At 42.8% G+C, this 20,123-nt stretch overlaps 2 protein-coding genes across 2 annotated transcripts in view; both read right to left on the bottom strand.

Annotated features, from left to right (window-relative positions):
• Positions 1–20,123, bottom strand: part of LOC310984644 (protein NLRC3-like) — a 101,315-nt gene that overhangs the window by 2,481 nt on the left and 78,711 nt on the right. The gene's annotated exons all lie outside the window — the stretch shown is intronic.
• Positions 371–11,222, bottom strand: LOC310984745 (NLR family CARD domain-containing protein 3-like). The gene is made up of 8 exons (XM_083970060.1): positions 11,102–11,222; positions 10,643–10,824; positions 5,539–5,688; positions 5,034–5,183; positions 3,960–4,153; positions 3,527–3,816; positions 1,812–3,337; positions 371–605 (listed from the first exon to the last, which is right to left on the bottom strand). The coding sequence occupies exons 1-8, from the start codon at positions 11,219–11,221 to the stop codon at positions 413–415; spliced, it is 2,805 nt and encodes a 934-aa protein (XP_083826186.1). The 5' UTR covers position 11,222; the 3' UTR covers positions 371–412.

Raw genomic sequence — 20,123 nt, 5'->3', positions numbered from 1 at the left:
ATTGGATAAAACTTGTGGGATACGAGAAAAGTTTTCTCCTCGGCTCAGAGCAGAGCCGAGGGACTGGGAGACCCGTGTTTCGGTCCAAACACTCTATGTAAGTGATTGCTGTCGGAAGATAGAACTATTTAAGACTTATATTAACACAAAAATATCGCTTACTTCTGCTTTAAGCTTGCACTGTAGCACTTTGAGATTGCTTAAATGTAAAGTGCATTATAAATAAAATGTATTGTTAGTATTATTATTATTCATTATTATAGAACTTTTGTCTATCACAAATGCTATGACTGGTCTCACCTTCTTCTTGTAGTAATAATAACACTGAGTCCTTTCTCTTCTCCAGCTCAGTTTAAATTCTCAACCAATGAAAGTGAAACTTCAAACATTTGAACTGAATACAGACAAAAAACTACAACAGACAAACTGACCTCAGAGTCTCCAGTCTATAGTTTGGACTCTCCAGTCCAGCACACAGAACCTTCACTGCTGAATCCTGCAGGTCGTTGTAGCTCAGGTCCAGATGTGTCAGGTGGGAGGGGTTGGACTTCAGAGCTGAGGCCACAACTTCACAGTGAGTGTCTGAGAGTCCACAGTAACGTAGTCTGTGATTAAAAATAACAATCTGATTTAATTTATAGTAGTTATATTTATAGTAGTTAAAATACAGTTGGTGCATACTGTATGATGGTGTGACATGATAATATCTCACTGTGATAATCCTCAAACCTTGGTCCTGCAGACCTGACCCTGATTTACTAAGAGATAAAAAAAAATACCAGTGATATAATGGTGTATCAGCTCCAGGACAATTTAAACTCTGTTATTGGTACAGCGGAGGGGCTCAGTCTGTCAGATGATGCCCCTCCCGACATGTGAGGTGCTCAAATTGCATGAGTTTAATCTTAAATCTTGTTGCCTTGGTAACACCTTCAAGTTGTTTGCAATGACCAACCACCTTTGGGTTTTAAATGACCAGTCCCCCCCAAATTCACCTTATGTTCAGACTTTGCCCACACTGACTCAGGTGACATCACCTGAGGATATTTATCAGACTGCACACGTCTCCCTCTGGAGACACTAAAGGTTTAATACTAGGGTTTTCTCACAGCAGCTTTTCTAACACCTGGGAACACTGAGGTGTAAGATCAGTGGAGCTGCTTTAATTTGTTTCATCAGGTTTGGATAATACAAAACGTCAAAATAAACAGAACAAAAAACATGAAACAACTACTTTTATTAAATGAGCAGCAACAATCACAACAAACTGAAAAACCCACAGTACATGTTGGAGCTTCCAGCTTTTACAGCAGCTCCAGGAAAAAAAAACAAGTCAAGCTAAGAATAATGAGAATAAATTAAACTGTGTTTATCTGAACTCGACTTAAGTACTAAACGGATCAATCAATCAATCAATCAATCAATCAATCAATCAATCAATCAATCAGAACTCCCTCCATCCCCCACAATCCTTCACAACCCATCAGCTGCCAGGACTAGTTTTTTCCAGTTATGTCTTCTGGCTAAAGCTAAAATGTTTTTAAGCTGTCACGACCTTCAGAAAGCCATCCATGCTCTAATCAGTTCAAGATTAGACTACTGCAATGCACTTTATGTTGGCGTCTTATCTTATTTTATCTTATTTTAACTCAATTGATTTTGCTGTATTTTATTGCTCTCACTGTTTTATTGTTTTTCATTGTTTTTATTTATTCTTCTTTTTTATTACCTGCTGTAAATCACTTTGGTACACTCAAAGGATTGTCGTAAAGGGCTGTATAAATAAAGAACATTTACATGTCTGGACTCACCGAGCCTTCCTGCAGTTCCTCACAGCTGGGATCAGTCTCAGTCGTCCCTGATCTGATGCTTTGTACTTCTCCAGGTCCAACTCGTCCAGAACCTGCTCTGACATCTGCAGCATGTAGGCCAGAGCTGAGCACTGGATCTCAGAGAGTCTCTTCTTTGATCTGTTCTCTGACTTAAGAAACTGTTGGATCTGCTGATAAACTGACTGGTCTTTCATCTCTGTCAGACAGTGGAAGATGTTGATGCTTCTGTCAGGAGAGATTTCGTCACTGTTCAACTCCTTCAATTTGTTGATGGCTCTCTGGATGGTTTCTGGACTGTTGTCTGTCGGACCCAGCAGACCTCCTAACAGCCTCTGGTTGGACTCCAGAGAGAGGCCATGAAGGAAGCGAACAAACAGGTCCAGGTGACCATTTCTACTTATGAGGGATTTCTCCATGGCTCTCTTCAGGAAGTCATCCAGGGTTAAATCAACATCTTGTTTTCCCAGGAAGTTCTTGAGGACCTTTGTGTTCCTGTTGGTGAAACAGTGGAACATGTAGACTGCAGCCAGAAACTCCTGAACACTAAGATAAACAAAGCAGTAGACTGTTTTCTGGAAGATCACACTCTCTCTTTTGAAGATCTCAGTACAGAGTCCTGAGTTCACCAAGGCCTCTGTGACATCCAGACCACACTGCTCCAGGTCTTCTTGGTAGAACATGATGTTTCCTTCCTCCAGCTGTTCAAACGCCAGCCTCCCCAGCTTCAGAAGAACTTCCCTGTCGGCCTCCGTCAGCTCCTGTGGACTCGTCTCATGTCCTTCACCGTACTTGTTCTTCTTCCTCTTTGTCTGGACCAGCAGGAAGTGTGAGAACAGGTCAGTCGTGGTCTTGGGCAGCTCTCCTCTCTGGTCAGTGGTCAACATGTGCTCCAGAACTGTAGCACTGATCCAGCAGAAGACTGGGACTTGACACATGATGTGGAGGGTCTTGGACATCTTGTTGTGCGAGATGATTCTTCTGGACAAATCTTCATCACTGGACCTCATCCTGAAGTACTCCTCCATCTGGGCGTCAGTGAACCCTCGGACCTCTGTTACCCTGTCAACACATGTAGGAGGGATCAGATTGGCTGCTGCAGGTCTGGAGGTGATCCAGACCAGGGCAGAGGGAAGCAGATTCCCCTGGATGAGGTTTGTCAGCAGCACGTTGACTGATGACGTCTGTGTGACATCAGACACAACCTCCCTGTTGTTGAAGTCCAGTGACAGTCGGCTTTCATCCAGGCCGTCAAAGATGAAGAGAAGTTTACAGACAGCCAGCTGCTCTGCTGTGACCTTCTGTAATGTTGGATGGAAAACATGGAGCAGCCTGAGAAGACTGAACTGCTGATCTCTGATCAGGTTCAGTTCCCTGAACGAAAGCGGAACCAGCAGACTGACATCTTGGTTCTCCTTGCCCTCGGCCCAGTCCAGAGTGAGCTTCTGCACTAAGAAGGTTTTTCCAATGCCAGCAACGCCGTTCGTCAGAACCACTCTGATGGGTCTCTGTTGGACAGGTGAGACTGTAGAGACGTCCTCTCTTTGTTGGACAGGTGAGACCGTTGAGACGTTGTCTTTTTGTTGAAGATGTAAATATTTAGATAACCTGTCTATCAGTATAACAAAGTAGTAGTAAAAGATGTTGTCTGTCTGTTGGACAGGTGAGACTGCAGAGACGTTGTCTCTCTGTTGGACAGGTAAGTCTTTAAAGATGTTGTTGCACTTTATTGTAGTGTCATGGAGGGTCTTCTTCTTGGATGTTGTCTCCAGCTGTCTCACCTCATGTTGGGTGTTAACCTCTTCACTCTGTCCCTCAGTGATGTAGAGCTCAGTGTAGATCCTGTTGAGGAGGGTTCCACTTCCTGTTCCCTCAGTTCCTTCAGTCACTCGTTCACATCTTCTCCTCAGACTGATCTTATGTTGATCTAAAACCTTGTGCAGACCATGATCTGCTGAGAGAGAAGAGACAGAGTAAGACTGAAAATCTGATCGGATTATTTTCATTGGCTACAGAAAAACTACAAAGTGAAGGTTTGAATCATCATCTTAAATATCAGTGCTGTGCGATGGAATAATGACTAGAAAACAACAGGTCCTGGTTTCACAAATAACCACATCTGCAGTTCACCTCTGGTTCTGGGTCTTCGTCCACACTGGGGACAGGAGGGGGGTCCTGAAGAACCAGACTGGTCCCAGTCTGAGGTGAAGCACTGTCTGCAGAACCCATGTCCACAGCTGGTGGAGACTGGATCCTTCAGGACGTCCTGACAGAGACCACAGCAGGACAGCTGCTCGTCCACAGAGACACCACTCCTCTTCCTCCTGTCAAGACATTTCTGTATCACTAACATGCCACAGTCACAGTTCCACATCTGTGCTCTGTTGTTTTACTGAAATATTTTAATTCTCACAGATAATGCTCTCCAACAAGTTGCATGAAGGAGTTCATTAGACTCTCAGGGCCTAAGATCCTAGATAAGGGGCGCTAAATTATGTGCTTCTGGTAATATTTCGCATGTTTGGTTAGCGCATGAAAAACTGGTTATCGGGTGACAGGTGTGATTATGGAGACATTTTATACAGGCATGCATGAGCTACAACTCTACACCCACTTGACACCGTATATAATTCATCCCTGAAATTTATTACAGGCGACAGCTACATTCTAAAGTTGAATGGCCCTCGCTATATAATAGGCGTTATCGACACTGGATTTTATTTTATTTTTTTTAAATCTCTCACTGGTCTCTTGCTCTTTAGTATCATTTAATGCAAGTCTCTGTCATACACATTCAAAAGACTGGGTCACACTGCAGGTTCCCTCTGTTAAAACTTAATTTGGAAAGTCCAGTTTGTCTTACTATGCACCCACCTGGAAAACTGCTATTGAATGACCCAGACGTAAGGAAATGCAGAGATATAAGAGCTTTTGCCCTGGCAGGTATTAAATCAATGCATTGTTGTTGCATCTACTCCAGTATTTTGCACATTCTGGGTTAAATGCCAATATTTATATATTCATCAAGGCAAACGCTCTAAATGGATGGGCGTGTGCTATTTTGCCCGTTTGAGAGACGCAATCCTCAGTGCAACTTAATTATTTCCAATTCTAGCGAAGTTTACTGCAGCAATTCAACACACTAAACTAAACTCTGTTACAAAGACAGTTTGGAGGTTCACAGGTTTGAAGCAGGCCTCTTACTGTGACTCTGAGGGTCCAGGTCCAGGACTGAAGTTTAGAGGTTCTACTTTTGACCTGTCACTCTTCATGGACGGACAGATGGATCCTGGAGACTCTGTTCCATCCTCGTCTTTGTCCACACAAACACTCATCTTCAGGACTTCAGTCAATCTGGAAGGGAAAGCAGTAACACTGACTGTGCATAGTGATGGTCATCATTCAGACTGGAAAATGATTCTGTAAAGTGTCTGAACTGATAGAACAACAAACTGTTCCTTTTTATGTAGCTGTTTCTCCCCTTCACCACCACTGACCTCTGTTAATCTGTAACCACCATCAGATGCACGACTAATATGACCTTCGATATCACAACCAACAAGTCAGTATCAACACACTGATGTGGCAGAAGAACCAGGGAGAAATTATTTCCTATTCTAGTGAAGTTTACTGCAGCAATTCAACACACTAAACTAACTCTGTTACAGAGACAGTTTGGAGGTTCACAGGTTTGTAGCAGGTCTCTTACTGTGACTTTGAGGGTCCAGGTCCACGACTGAAGTTTAGAGGTTCTACTTTTGACCTGTCACTCTTCATGGATGGACAGATGGATCCTGGAGACTCTGTTCCATCCTCGTCTTTGTCCACATAAACACTCATCTTTAAGACTTCAGTCAATCTGGAAGGGAAACCAGTAACACTGTGCATAGTAAAGGTCATCATTCAGACTGGAAAATGATTCTGTAAAGTGTCTGAACTCTGATAGATCAACACACTGCTCCTTTGGAAAAAGTTGTGACAGAACAACTAATTGACTATTTTGAGTCAAACCAACTTTTATATCCTGGGCAGTTTGGGTTTAGACAAACACTCAAAAGAGCAACTTGCTTTTTTGTTGAAAATCTTAAGTGTTTTGTGGATGGGGGTAATGTCGTGGGTGCAGTGTTTCTTGACCTAAAGAAGGCATTTGACACTGCCACCCACAACATCCTTGCTGTTGAAGTTGTCAAAATACATTTTTCCAAGTTAGCTTTTAGTTGGTTTGCTTCCTATTTACATTCAAGAAAGCAATGTGTGAGGATTCCAGACTCAAATTTGACAAACATGTAAAAAAAAAGATATCAAAAACAATAAAAACCAATCTAAATTGCTTCAAACTAATTAGACACAGACAATATACCAATCAGAACAGCACAGCTGTATATGGGTGGTTGACGAATAACACAATTCTGACTGTCCGGGTGTCACACACTGATAAAAAATTATATTTTTTAAGAATATATATGTAAATGTTGTTCCTCTGACAAGATATAGTACAATAATACCAAAGTTGTTGGTGGTGTATTAAGATTTCTACTCAGAATTTTGATCCAAACATCAAAAATGTCATACGGTGTGACTGTCCGGCATATGTGTGACCTTAATAATAAGAGCATATTTCCAAATAAATTATAAATATGTGATAGTTGTACAATGCATATAAAATAATGAGGTGTTTTTAAAGCCCACAGAAAGATTTGATGTCTGTGCATAATGTCCAAACAAGTTTTGACCAAATACATTTTGTCCGCAAAATGGGCGTCATACGGTGTGACACTATTTTGTATATTTTGAATGGGCAATAATTTGGACATCTTAATGATAAAGAGGACCACACTCAACCAGGAAGTTACAGTAACATCTCTGGAGTGGTATGCCAGGTCAAGAGGTGAATTCTGCCTTTTAGATTTTTATTTAAAAAGCAATATATCTGACATCATCAATAGTGGTCAATGTTTTGTGTCTTATGGTGTGACATTATTTGCATGAAAAATAATTATTTTTCACAAATATTACTTATTAATGCTTAAAAAGTATTGCTACCATGTGGTGAATAACATGATAACTATAGGCTAGCTGTTTTTAGTTGGCTAATATATTAACTTAACTGAGCAGAATGTCATGTGGTGTGACACTTTGTCATAACGGTGTGACGGTTTTTCTAAGTCACACCATATGACATATCTGTCACACCATATGACATTCACTTTATTTTGCATTAATATTAATATAAATAAATATACAAAACACACAAATTTAAGAAGTTTGATGTTAGATTTTTTTATCTATACAAATAATATTTCACATTCCAATTTTATATTTCATGTAACCATATTTTACCATTTGCCATGCTGTGCATATTAACAGATCCTATTTAAAAATAAATTTAAGGAGACTGGTGAAATGACATGTGGAAAGGATCGTCTCTGTCAGGAGTCGAAGTGGCAATCAGGGCTTCAGTCGTATGCCAACATGTGACATATTGTCTAACGACTTGACCACTGAGCACCCCCGACTGGGAAATAATGTTAAATGTTTGATGTTTTTTTCAAAACTGTGTTGATAATTTTTTGTCCTAATGTAGAAATGTTAACATTTCATCATAAAATATTCACATTAACTCATAAGTAGATTTTAAATGCTAATTCATGCTGAGTACACAATGTAATGTAATGTGTCAATATTGGACCATGGTTTTGTGGATGATGTTATTGTTCTAAGACTTTAGTTCAGCAATTGGAATTCCCGTGTAACCTGTGCCCAAAATCAATTATTTATTACAAGATATGTCCCCAATTGTTTTTGTTTGAATGTCAAATACATAAAATACACTTTTTTGCATTTTTGGTGCAGTTTGTCATGTGGTGTGACACTCATGTCATTTGGTGTGACGCTCACAATTGTGACAAGAAAACAGCTTTGTTAGTGATAAATTGTGAAAATATCCATAGACCACAAGGAAAATAGAACTACCAAGAGTCTCAAGCATTGTGTTAGAGTTATTACAAGGTTTAACAGAATTATTCTAAAATATCTTGAAAGATTGAGGAGCGATGTCATCCTTTGTATGATAATTTTGAAAAATAATCCAAAATATAATACATTTTCACAAGGAAATGTTAAATATCAAATCAGTCATGATTAAAATGTATGATGCAGTCAGTTAGAAAAGAAAAAAGTACCCCATTTTCATTTTATATAACATAGCTTTCATGTCACACCGTATGACAATTTAAGGCACTGATACAGCAAATTGATGAAAAAATGCTAATTTTGATGCAAAATCTTCAAGAACACATATATATGTGTAAAGTTAAGAGTCACGACAACACAAAAAAGTAATTTTCAGGGATAATATTTGAAGTTTTAAAAAAAATCTTTTTTTCGGCTTATATGTCAACCACCCATATGCATACCATGATTTTCTCTCATATGTCGTATTGTGTTAAAATCATGGACAAGAAACCAATAAGGTGACTGTAGCTGTATAATTTACTTAGTTTTGATAATTATTTAACATTTTCCTCCGTTAAATTGTTTTTTAGGTGTTTGCAGAATTTGGCACCAGATGTTTTGTGTAATCTTTTTAGCAGACAAAATAGTGATGGGATCACCAGGGGTACAGCAAGTAGTAACTGTAAAATATCTCACCATAAAACCTCCTTTAGGCAATCAGCCTTCTGGGCTCTCAAATGTGGAACTCAACTACTGATCGAAATAAAACTAACCAGGCTGAAAGAAAATCAGAGCTTGTAACGCCGCATTATGTAATAATGCCGCATTATGTAATAATGTAATAAATCTTCACGTCATTGTGTAATAACGCCGCATTTTGTAATAATCTGCCACATTTTGTAATAAAAATCTTGAACGCAATATGTAATAAACTTTGCCGCATTTTGTAATAAGTTGTTACATTTTGCATCACTTATTACATATTGCGTGTGTTGCACATTTTTATGAAGAAAATGTAATAAGTTGGTGCATTATGTAATAAACCACCAAAATGGATGTCTTGATTAGAAAAAAAAAACATAAGGACCATCAGAACAACACTGACTTTAAGCATACCAGCATGCATGAATCATAAATATGAATTAATTTCTAAAACCAGTAGGACGGTCAAATCTAAATCAAATATAAGTGTATTCATTATAATAGGCTACCGCTTTCAGGGCAGGGCATCAAACGTATAGGCGCCGATTCAGTGGGTGCTCCAGTGCTCGAGCACCCACTGACCAGGTTGAGCACCCTGGGGGGCACGCCACCAGATGTGCATTTCTCCGTGCCGCTCGGCAAGCGCCTCGGCCCCTCAGATGTGTGTGTGTGTGGGTATGTGTATCATGTGTAGCCTGTATGAGTGTGAAGCCTGTGTGAATGTGTGTGTTAATCTCGCTCGCGCTCTGTTAAGATGAATAAACAAATTGCTGCAGAGCACAAGCCTGGCACAGAGGTGCGCGCTCTGGCGCATCTGGCACAATCTGTTAAAGGAAACTGGCTCCGCTCCGCGGCTATTTCGCGTCCGACGTCTATGTTAAGCACATGTTTTTATTGATATTGTAGTGTCCGACCCAACGTAACTATACAACAACATAACACAAACTTTATCAGACAGCTCTCACTTCTTCCTCTGCACCACCTCACTCACTCACTCACTCACTCACTCACTCACTCACTCACTCACTCACTCACTCACTCACTCACTCACTCACTCACCTACACACGCACACAGGACCCTCACACTCACCTTTCAGTTGTGCAGTATTATTAATAATGAGCGATGAGTCCCATTGCCCAGTCCAGTCGGACCGTGGTCCATGTCATCCCTCCACAGACGAACATGACCCGGGCGTATTATTGTCGGTGGGCAAGGGGGGAGGGAGAGACGTGGAGCGGTTACCATCCGTGTGGGACCCGCTGTCGGAGGAGACCGCTCTGCTCAGCGGGGCGGAGGAGCAGCGTGACCCGGGAGACTCTGGTGACAAGAGCCGTCGCCGAATTATTATTGTTAATGTTTTTTCTAATTAAGACATCCATTTTGGTGGTTTATTACATAATGCACCAAATTATTACATTTTCTTCATAAAAATGTGCAACACTCGCAATATGTAATAAGTGATGCAAAATGTAACAACTTATTACAAAATGCGGCAAAGTTTATTACATATTGCGTTCAAGATTTTTATTACAAAATGTGGCATATTATTACAAAATGCAGCGTTATTACATAATGACGTGAAGATTTATTACATTATTACATAATGCGGCATTATTACATAATGCAGCGTTACAGAGCTGTATGTATTTTTAATGGGTCAGGACTTGGTATGATTTTATGTATTGTACATTTTATTGTAATGGGATGTAATTTTGATGTCTTTTTTCTGACTTTTTTTATTTTACTAAAAGCCTAACTAAGGACAGGAGTTGGAAACCAGCATTAGCTATAATCTCTGTATGCTTAACATCAGTCACCTTGACTTGTTTGTAACGAGTGGAAGTGTTACTATTTTAACCTGCATTTTCCCTATCAAATAAACTAAATTAAATTTATATGGCTGTTTCTCCCCTTTACTACCACTGACCTCTGTTAATCTGTAACCATCAGCTGCAGGACTAATATGACCTTTGATCATATCACAACAAATAAATCAGTATCAACACACTGATATGGCAGAAGAACCAGCCAGAAATAATTTCCTATTCTAGTGAAGTTTAATGCAGCAGTACAACACACTAAACTAAACTCTTTTACAGAGACAGTTTGGAGGTTCACAGTTTGGAGGTTCACAGGTTTGTAGCAGGTCTCTTACTGTGACTCTGAGGGTCCAGGTCCACGACTGAAGTTTAGAGGTTCTACTTTTGACCTGTCACTCCTCATGGACGGACAGATGGATCCTGGAGACTCTGTTCCATCCTCGTCTTTGTCCACACGAACACTCGTCTTAAGGAATTCAGTCAGTGAAACCTGTAACACTGACTGTGAGATAACATACTAACACACACAGAGACACACAGTTTTAAGTGTTCTGACCACCCCTTCCCCAAACTCTTCTAAGGAAAAGCTAATGCATTTTCAAACTTTCAAACATGTAATTCTCTCAAATGGCTTTCTTACAGTTAGATTATTTGAAGCTTTCTCTCTCCAAATCCACTGTGAAAACTACTGACACGCACACACAGTATGATGTCAACATAAGCAAAGTAAAAGCGATACTACAGCATGGAAAAAGGATTGTCAAAGTAAAATGAAGACAAAAAACATAAATTACCCCACTGGCTTCGTGCTGGATACAGGGTAAGAAATGATCTTTGGTCCCTGGAAATGTCTTAAAGCCATGGTCTACGATCTGAAAGAGGATGAGAAAAATTTGAAAAAAGCACCCACACATATACACACAACCCTCACCTCCGAGTGCGTATGGCCCTCCCCTCAGAGCCTCCTCATGACACGCCCCCCCAGAGCAGAGCAGAGCAACAAGCCTGCTGCCACTGCCAGCAGAAAGTTACCAAACACGGCTTTGAATGCGGAGTAAAATGTTGGATTCACAGTCACAACTTCCACAATAAAACCAAAGATTACCTGTTCAACATAAACTCTGCTGTATCAGCACCGCCACTGCAGCCTGAGCGGGGTCACTCTGCACTGCGGTGCTGTGGAGCTACCCGGTCTTCCTGCTTCTCTCCCCCAGACACAACGCCCTGTGCCCGGTCACCCGCTAAATGCGGCGGTGCCAGTACCTGCGGTCCGTTGCGGCAACCGCCGGTACGGGCACTGCCGCCATTAGCGACGCCAAGCACAGCTCCAGAGCTACAGGGAGACTGCTCGCGCTGGGTGACCGGGCACAGGGCGCTGGGGTCTGTAGCTCCACGGCGCAGCAGTTTGCAGAGCGACCCCACTCAGGCTGCAGCTGCGGCTGGAAGCGGCTGTGTGTCGGGGAGAGAAGTAGGAAGACCGGGGTACCTCTGCAGGGCCACGGTGTGGCTGTGCAGTGTGCAGAGCACCCAGCTCAGGCTGCAGCTGTGGCTGGAAGCGGCTGTGTGTCGGGGAGAGGATCAGGGAGACTCGACGCGGCACCGGTAACGTTAATAACGGCGGCAACACATTCAGTGCTTCTGTACTGTGCTTCTCTGAATCCTAGTGGGCTTTCAGCGGCAGACCGGCCGGGGGTAGGGAGCCAGCAGGCGCTGAATTCATGGGTTCATGTGTCTGTGGCTGAGCAGCCCAGGGCGGTTACAAATACTTGTAGTTTCTAAGCGGAAGGGGGTGGGGACGAGGCGGGTCGAGTCGGGACGAGGAAGAACAGGGGAGACGAGGGGATTGGATGGAGGGTACGAGCCAAAGCGAGGCTACCGTGATGGTTGGATAGCATTGGTCAATTTCTATGCAGGCCCACGGCTGATAGACTGAATGGATTTTTTTGGTTCTTTTTGCTATTCATATTGTGTAGATTGGACTACAGGACCATAATCGCAGTATAAACAATGTTAATAATGACCAATCTTCCAAATCGTAGACCATAGCATAGACAGACTCGTTAATTAATGCAAACACTGATAAGTTTCGTTTTTACCGCGGATCACTGGCAGTGTTTTCAGACCTCAAATAATGCAACGAAAACAAGTTGAGATTCATTTTTAAACAGACCACTAATGTTTTAATTTAGGAAGAGTTCAGATTAATATAGATGGAAATTTAAATTTGAATCCTGCAGCAGCAGTGATTGATTATTTACTGATGCATAATAGTTCTAAGATTTTCTATTAAAATAAAGTCAATAATGACATTTTTTGTGTTCTCTTTGTATTTGGAAAAGTATGTTGGTACCAATACCGGTACCAACATGTTGGTATCGTGACAACACTAATAACGTTCAGTGTTTCCCCTACCGTTCTATTGGTGGGGCGGCCCGCCCTGCCTGTACAGGCCCCCGCTCCCCTTGAAAAACGGGACATCAAGGAGCCAATCGCGGTCAAAGTGGACCTGTTGGTCTGGTCAAACTGTAGAGCGCTCCACCTGAAGCACCCAAGCTGCCCAAGCAACCAAACGGCGCTATTCTCCCTCTGCCATCTGATTTTTAAATACCAGCGCTCACGCCGGGTACACACCGGGCGAGGAAGCGCCGCGAATCAGATTCACTGCGGCGTGCACCTCCACGGCCGGCTCGCGCCCTGCAGCAGTCGTTTTGGCGTCTGAGTTTAATCATAAAACTGGCGATAAAAGCACCGCTGTTTCACTGTGTAACTCATTTTCAGCTGGCGTCAGCTTTACTTTGAAAGTCCAGTGGAGCTGGATCAGAACGGAGCGTTTGTACGGAGGGAGAGATCAGCTGATCCGCTGCTGTTGACTTTCTGAGCGTCTCCGCTGAGAGTTGTCTCCGCCTCCTCACCCGTTGAGCTGAGCGTCAGGAGCTCATTATATATTAGACTATAGCCTATATCTTATTTTTTATACAGTCAGTCACCACTGAAAGAAGTTGCCCACTCACAGCAGGACAGATGGATAATCGGTAATAATTAATTTCACTTAATGTGGCCATGAATAAATCAATTTCGATGTTTTGCCTGTTATATTTCAGTGTTGCCCAAACGCAAATCTTGAATAAGTCTTTGTACAGAGACAATATGAGATTTGCTTGTAGTCACAGCACATAAAAAACCCACTATTTTCATACGCACACACATACAAAAACACACACTCCTATTCTATAATTTTGATCAGTGAAATATATGAAAACAATATAAAATATAATTTAAAATAACTTGTTGCTTTAGTTTATTTAATTTAAATGAATAAAGCTTCATATTTAAAAGTAGCGCAATGTTCAGTTGTCAGAAATTAACAGCAGCCTCCTCTCTTGTCATATTTGCAGCAACACTGATGCTTCAGGCTGCGATCGTGCTTCGCTCATACTCTCTCCATTAAAACAACCTGCTCCTCTTGGCTGAAATCAGCCCGTTGTGGATCAATTTTTTGCGGAAGTTGAATCATATGACGCCAAACGCCCCCTTTGATGTGAACGCGCACAGATCACAAAACTGAGAGCCGGACTTAACAAACCAAGTTGATAACCATCTTCAGTTCTGTAACACACGCGGACAAACGGGACTGCATTGGTACATGAAACATGATATTACATTAGCTCGTTTATTAAACTATGCCTGTCCTGAAACCTCCCGCTTGTTCCTGTGGTTATCTCTCTCTCAAGTGTATGCACAGACGTGAGTTTGTGTACCTGTGTGTGTATCTACCTGAGCATGGGAGTTGCTTCACTTACCCGCTCCGTAGTTACCGCTTCTAGGCCCGGTACGACCCGGCGCAACCGGACTCGGCGAGGCCGTAGCTCAGGGCATCCCCGTCGCTACACGGCCACAGCAGCTCCACAGCCGGCCAGCTCGCTCGACTAGGCACTTGGTTCTTAGTTCATTTGGTGTGTGACTCCGGTGCGGTGTGTGGGTGTGTGTTTGTCGCCAGCCTGGTCTCTCCTCGTGGCAACCCTGCCGCTCTTCCTCTCGAAACCCCGGAAGTCGTCTCTCATTTCTGCCTCCAGCCCAGGTGATATGGGCCAAACAAACTCCGCCCACTCATTGGGTTAAGTGAGCTACCTCCCATCTCGTGATATGTTTCTGTGTTGTGCATTTGTGGATCAGTCTACCTTGACCTCACCTGGCCCTTATACTGTACACTTCACCTGCTTCACATCTCCCAGGGGAGTTCATAACAAGTTCGTAGTACCATATTAACTCGGACCGGGACTTGAGGTTTTGTTGAGCTGCATCATGGACACAAAGCCTGGCTATGTTGAGCCTCCTTCGCAGGCCTCAGGGAGTGGTTCAACGTCCATCGATGACAGAGAGAAGGGAAGTGACTTGATGCAGGTAGAATGATGCCATCTGCTGGTCAACTTATGGTATCATACCTGTACAGATGTGTAAACAGTGAGCGAGGAGCAATGGTAGAAGCTGCTGAGATTTTTCCTATTTAAAAGCACAGAGGAATCAAAACATTACTTAAAGGGATAGTTCACCCTAGAATGATATTTCGCTCATTATCTACTCACCCTCATGTTGACTAAGGGCTGGAAGAATTATCAGAGTCCACCGTCCCTTCTCTGAGTTACAGGGGGTCTTGGCGTAGCAGTGAATTTCAATGCAACGGTTGCAAAGGGACACCAGAGCTCTTCGTAAAAAAACACACACAAAAAAACATCCAAATACCTCCATGATGCTCGTATGTAATGTCCGTCTTGTGCTGAAGCCCCAAATTGCGTAATTGTACCGAAAAAAATTAAATAAGTCTATATTTTAAGCTTGTTTGTAGCGGAAGCTTCTCGAAGCTCCTCTTCCTGGTTCGTCCAAATCTCGCGTGATTCGCAGTAACCGCACTGACGCCGGCGCAAATCACGCAGGAAGAGGAGCTTCGAGAAGCTTCCGCTACAAACAAGCTTAAAATATAGACTTATTTAATTTTTTTCGGGACAATTACGCAATTTGGGGCTTCAGCACAAGACGGACATTACATACGAGCATCATGGAGGTATTTGGATGTTTTTTTGTGTGTGTTTTTTTACGAAGAGCTCTGGTGTCCCTTTGCAACCGTTGCATTGAAATGCACTGCTACGCCAAGACCCCTTGTAACTCAGAGAAGGGACGGTGGACTCTGATAATTCTTCCAGCCCTTAGTCAACATGAGGGTGAGTAGATAATGAGCGAAATATCATTCTAGGGTGAACTATCCCTTTAAAGGAGCTTGAGGCAAGATCAAGGAATGCCGCGCTCATTGTACAGTGCTCAATTTACCGCGACACCGGGAGGTTGACCGCCCAGGCATCAGGTCAGCACCCCGGCCGCCGCCGCCGCCTCTGTGAGCCGCTGGTGCCGCTCGGCTGCTCTAGTGGCCCTGTACTCCTCCGAACACGTCTGAGAATGTCCTTACAGACGTTGTTTGGATAAACTGACCACGGATGAATCAATCGGCTCATTGTAAAACTATTTATTTATTTATTGAAGTAGCCTAAATATGGTGATTTTTGTACGTACACAGCCCCAAGGCTGCGCTGCTCACACACACCTGAAGCTTCACTTTTCATTCAAATGAACTAATGCGACTGCCACAGTGCCACTGTTAGATTTCATCAATGAGACCAGCATTTATCTCCTAAAAACAATTAAACCAGCCGGCAGAAAACCTCTAAAAACCTGTGGTTACTCGTCTCGTTTTCTTCCCTGGGAGGAGGACAGAGGACAGAGGCTGCCCGGCCAATGAGCTCAGCTCCCCGGCTGCAGCCTCTGTGACGAGCCGCTGCTGCTGCTGCGTGTGTGTGGCTCAGTCTGCACTCCTCCCAAAAATGTCGGAGCAAATCTACTTACAGACATTATTTGGATGAACTGACAACAGATTGGGAATCTAAACTGTCATTTCTCGCATGAAAAAATATTTCCAAACAATGATTTCGCTGATGAATGAATGTGTTGATTTAACACTGGTAGTAATGAAATGCTTTGAAAAAATCATTGTAAATATGCTTAAACATGATCTGGCTTCCTGTATGGACCCCCTTCAGTTTGCATATAGGCAAGGGCGGAGCACTGAGGATGCAATCATAAGTGCAGGGTTTGTATGTTTTGAAAAAACCTGGAAAAGTCATGGAATTTGAAAATGTCATTTTCCAGGCCTGGATAAGTCTTGGAAATATATTCACCCCAAAAGTTTTGGAAAAGTCATGGATTTAAAAAAAAAAAAAAAAAAAAGATTTAGTAGGCTAGTCTATAATGTTGATTTTAAAATTGATCAATAAATATTTCATATCGAAAAGTCTCGCGCATTGATCTGATCAGCCTCTGTTCTCGTCAGGTCACGCGTGACGTGACGTGCCGTGCGTAGCAAGCTGGTAGCAAGGTGCAGATCGGTGACAACATGCAGTTAAGCTCACAAAGATGTTTTTTTATTGTTTAATTGTACGTGGACAGTCCCAATTGATCAACTGCATTAAATAAATTAAATAAAAAGGGCAGCTTTAGCCAGCATGGCTAATATCCTGCTGTAGTCCCCGGCCAGATGACTATGGGCATCCTAAAAAACAACAACAACAATATATTACAACACAATGATTAAAAAGAATCACTAGGGATAGGATAGAACAGGTAGGCATCAGTACAATCATGCAAAGACAGCACATAGAAACATACAAGAGCAGCACATACCAGTAATCACACACAATAGGCTTCATCAGCACATACTGTACTACACATTCTGGGGTGCAGACAGACAGGGGTGCATGCAGACATCACGTAGACAGATAAAACACAGACAGGCAGCATGATCATGACACAAATAGCACAATATCTTATCTGCCAGGAAAATGCTGCTTCAACAATATTTGGCTGCATAAAGAGATTTATAAATCATGGCTGGAGAAGACGGAGGACAAAGGCAAAGCCAAATGTGTCGTGTGCAGGAAGACCTTTGATATCTCTAATATGGGGGAGCCGGCATTGTCTAGCCATGTGAAGGGAGCAAAGCACCATGCTGCTGTGGCTGCCCGCGAAGCTAGCGCCATCACAAGCTTTTTCCGAACAACAACACCTACACCCCATACGGCCACTGTGACACCGCCGGCTGTTTGCAGCAGCAGTACCGCCACCTCCTCATTGAAACAAGGGACTCTTACTTCTGTTGTCACCAGAAATAAAGTGCTAACTTCAGAAGTTTTTGTCATGTTCGTGTTCCAAGGATGATGCCGTGTTGATAGCAAGTAACTTAGTTTAATGTCTCACGTTCTCAATAACATACATGTGGCTTCATGCAGTCTTGCTCTACTCTGTTATATGGTACGGTAAGCTGACTACAAACCAGTACTGCCGCCTAGCGGTCAACCATGTAATAACATCCAATCATAACAGTTTTATGGGCGCTAAAGGTGGCTAATGCTCACTTTTCATACAAGTCATGTGAAGACATAAACCAGCTTTTCCAGGCTATTTTTCCAGATAGCCAAATAGCAATGAAATTTGCTTGTGGCGAACGCAAATGTGCATATCTGTGTACATTTGGACTGGCGCCCTACTTTAAAGGACTCACTTTACATCGAGTGTCAGCGCAAAGATATGTCATGTTATTTGATGAAAGCCTGAATCACTACTTGCAGTCTAAACAGTTAGACATGCATGTGAGGGCATGGGACGGGCCCGAGGTGAAAACGACGTACATCAGCTCTGAGTTTCTGGGTCATGCAACAGCTATAAACATTGTTGAGAAACTGAACAATATGCTTTCAGAGATCGGAGCTCAGAATCTGGTCCAAATCTCTATGGACGGGCCGAACGTAAATTGGAAAGTGTTTGAAATACTCCAGAAGCAAGTGGAGACTGATGTGGGAAAGACGTTCATCAACATCGGCTCGTGCGGTTTGCACATAGTGCACAATGCATTCAGAGATGGATGTAAATCCACCGGATGGGAAGTTGAACACAGACTCTCAAGTTTATACTGGCTGTTTCATGATAGCCCAGCCCGACACGAGGATTTTGTGAAAGCAACTGGATGTAACACAGCCATGCTTAAATTTTGCAAACACCGGTGGGTGGAGAATGCCAACGTTTCAGAGAGAGGATTGCGGTTCTGGCCCCATGTCAAAAACTACATTTGGATGGTAGAGAGAGGCGAGCTTCCCAATCCAAAGGTCAAGTCATTCGAGGAGGTGAAGAACCGTTGTGCTGACCCTCTTTTCACCGTGAAAGTCGCGACGTTTAACAGCGTTGCAAGAGAAATCGAGCCCTTTCTCGTCTTGTATCAGACGGACAAACCAATGCTGCCCTTCCTCTGTGAGGATATGGATAAACTGATCAAAGGTAAGATTAAACATATTTATTATGTAATTGCTGTACTTTTTATTTGTTACATCCAGTCATCGTCGATCATGGCGCACGGCAAAATAAAAGCCCTTTTTTTTTTTTTTTTTTAAATGTAAAGCAGGGTTTTCACTATCAGTTATCATTACTTTGCACCCCTTTCCACTACACATTTACAGCTCTACTCGACTTGGTTTAGGTGCGTTTCCATCACAGCTGAGTTCTTAATAGTTTCTCCTCAGCGGGGGCGGGGTTGTCATATCACAGTCGTATCGTCTCGCTCTCTTTTTTCGATCCTCTGGTCAGCTCCAAACTCACTCACTAACGTTACACATCCTTAACGGGCCACAGCACAGCAGTCATTTAAAGCAGAAGTAAGCGATCCGGTCGTTTTGGCTAATGCTGCGTTCCAGGCAGGCTTTTGAAACCGTAAATTACAGCTTCAAGTCACAACTTACGACTTTGTAACGTTCCAGGCAACCCACTCGTGTTTTTCCGACCTGTTTTACCTGTGAAAGTCACTATAACGGCCACTCGTAACTTCCGACCCGTGAACTCGTACCAGATCGAACTGGTACGACTTCACAGGTCGGAAAAACACGAGTTACGAGTTGCCTTGAACGCACCATAACTTCTTGTCAGCCGACGGAGTTAGCAGCCCCCGCCCTCGTCATGGATCTATTGGTCCTCATCCCTATGTCACCACATTCACGCGCATCCCTTGGCTGCACACACAGCCCTTCATGCCGTTCTCTCTCCTCATTGGATAAAACTTGTAGGTGATGCAGTGTGTGATGATATCCGCAGAGAGTTTAGGGAGGTTTGTGACATGGCTCGTTGTCACACTGCATTCAGGGAGTTTGATCCCAACACAGATAGAGTTGACAGCCTTCTCTACGAGACAGTGGGGAGTAAGCCATCTTTTTGCAGAGTGTGGGATCTGATGAAGCTTGTACTCGTCCTATCTCATGGACAGGCCAGCGTAGAACGAGGATTTTCAATCAACAAAGAAATGGTTGTTGAGAATCAGAAAGAACTCTCTTTGGTGGCGCAGAGACTGATCGTCGACCATGTCCGATCTGTTGGGGGTGTGACAAAAGTTCACATCACAAAAGAGCTGCTCATGTCAGCAGCAGGTGCTCGGCAGAAGTATCATGCATACTTGGATGAACAGAAAAGAGTCACAGAAAAAAAACTGTTGATCTGAAGCGGAAGGCCCTCAATGATGAACTCCATGATTTGAAAAAGAAGAGGGCTACAATTGAGGCTGATATTTGTGCCCTTGAAAAGTCAGCTGATGAATATGCTGAGAAAGCAGAGACCACAAGCAAACTGACATTCATCGCCAAATCCAACAGTTTCCGGCGTACAGCAAAAGAAAAGAAAGAGACTCTGCTGAAGATTGAAAAGCAAATTGATGAGAAGCTGGCAGAAATTAAAAAA

The sequence above is a fragment of the Trachurus trachurus genome (genome assembly GCF_905171665.1).
Source record: "Trachurus trachurus genome assembly, chromosome: 1".
Taxonomy (NCBI): Eukaryota; Metazoa; Chordata; class Actinopteri; order Carangiformes; family Carangidae; genus Trachurus; species Trachurus trachurus.
Note: the sequence above shows the minus strand (reverse complement) of the source record. Positions and strands in the feature narration are given on the sequence as shown.

Bases quoted from the DNA above. Each gene is read 5' to 3' on its own strand.
- LOC310984745 (XM_083970060.1), bottom strand. From the start codon at position 11,221: ATGTGTGGGTGCTTTTTTCAAATTTTTCTCATCCTCTTTCAGATCGTA. The intron at 4,154-5,033 runs GTAAGAGGCCTG...ATGTCTTGACAG, and splicing joins CCTGGACCCTCAGAGTCACA to GAGGAAGAGGAGTGGTGTCT. The intron at 3,817-3,959 runs GTGAACTGCAGA...TAATCCGATCAG, and splicing joins ACGAAGACCCAGAACCAGAG to ATTTTCAGTCTTACTCTGTC.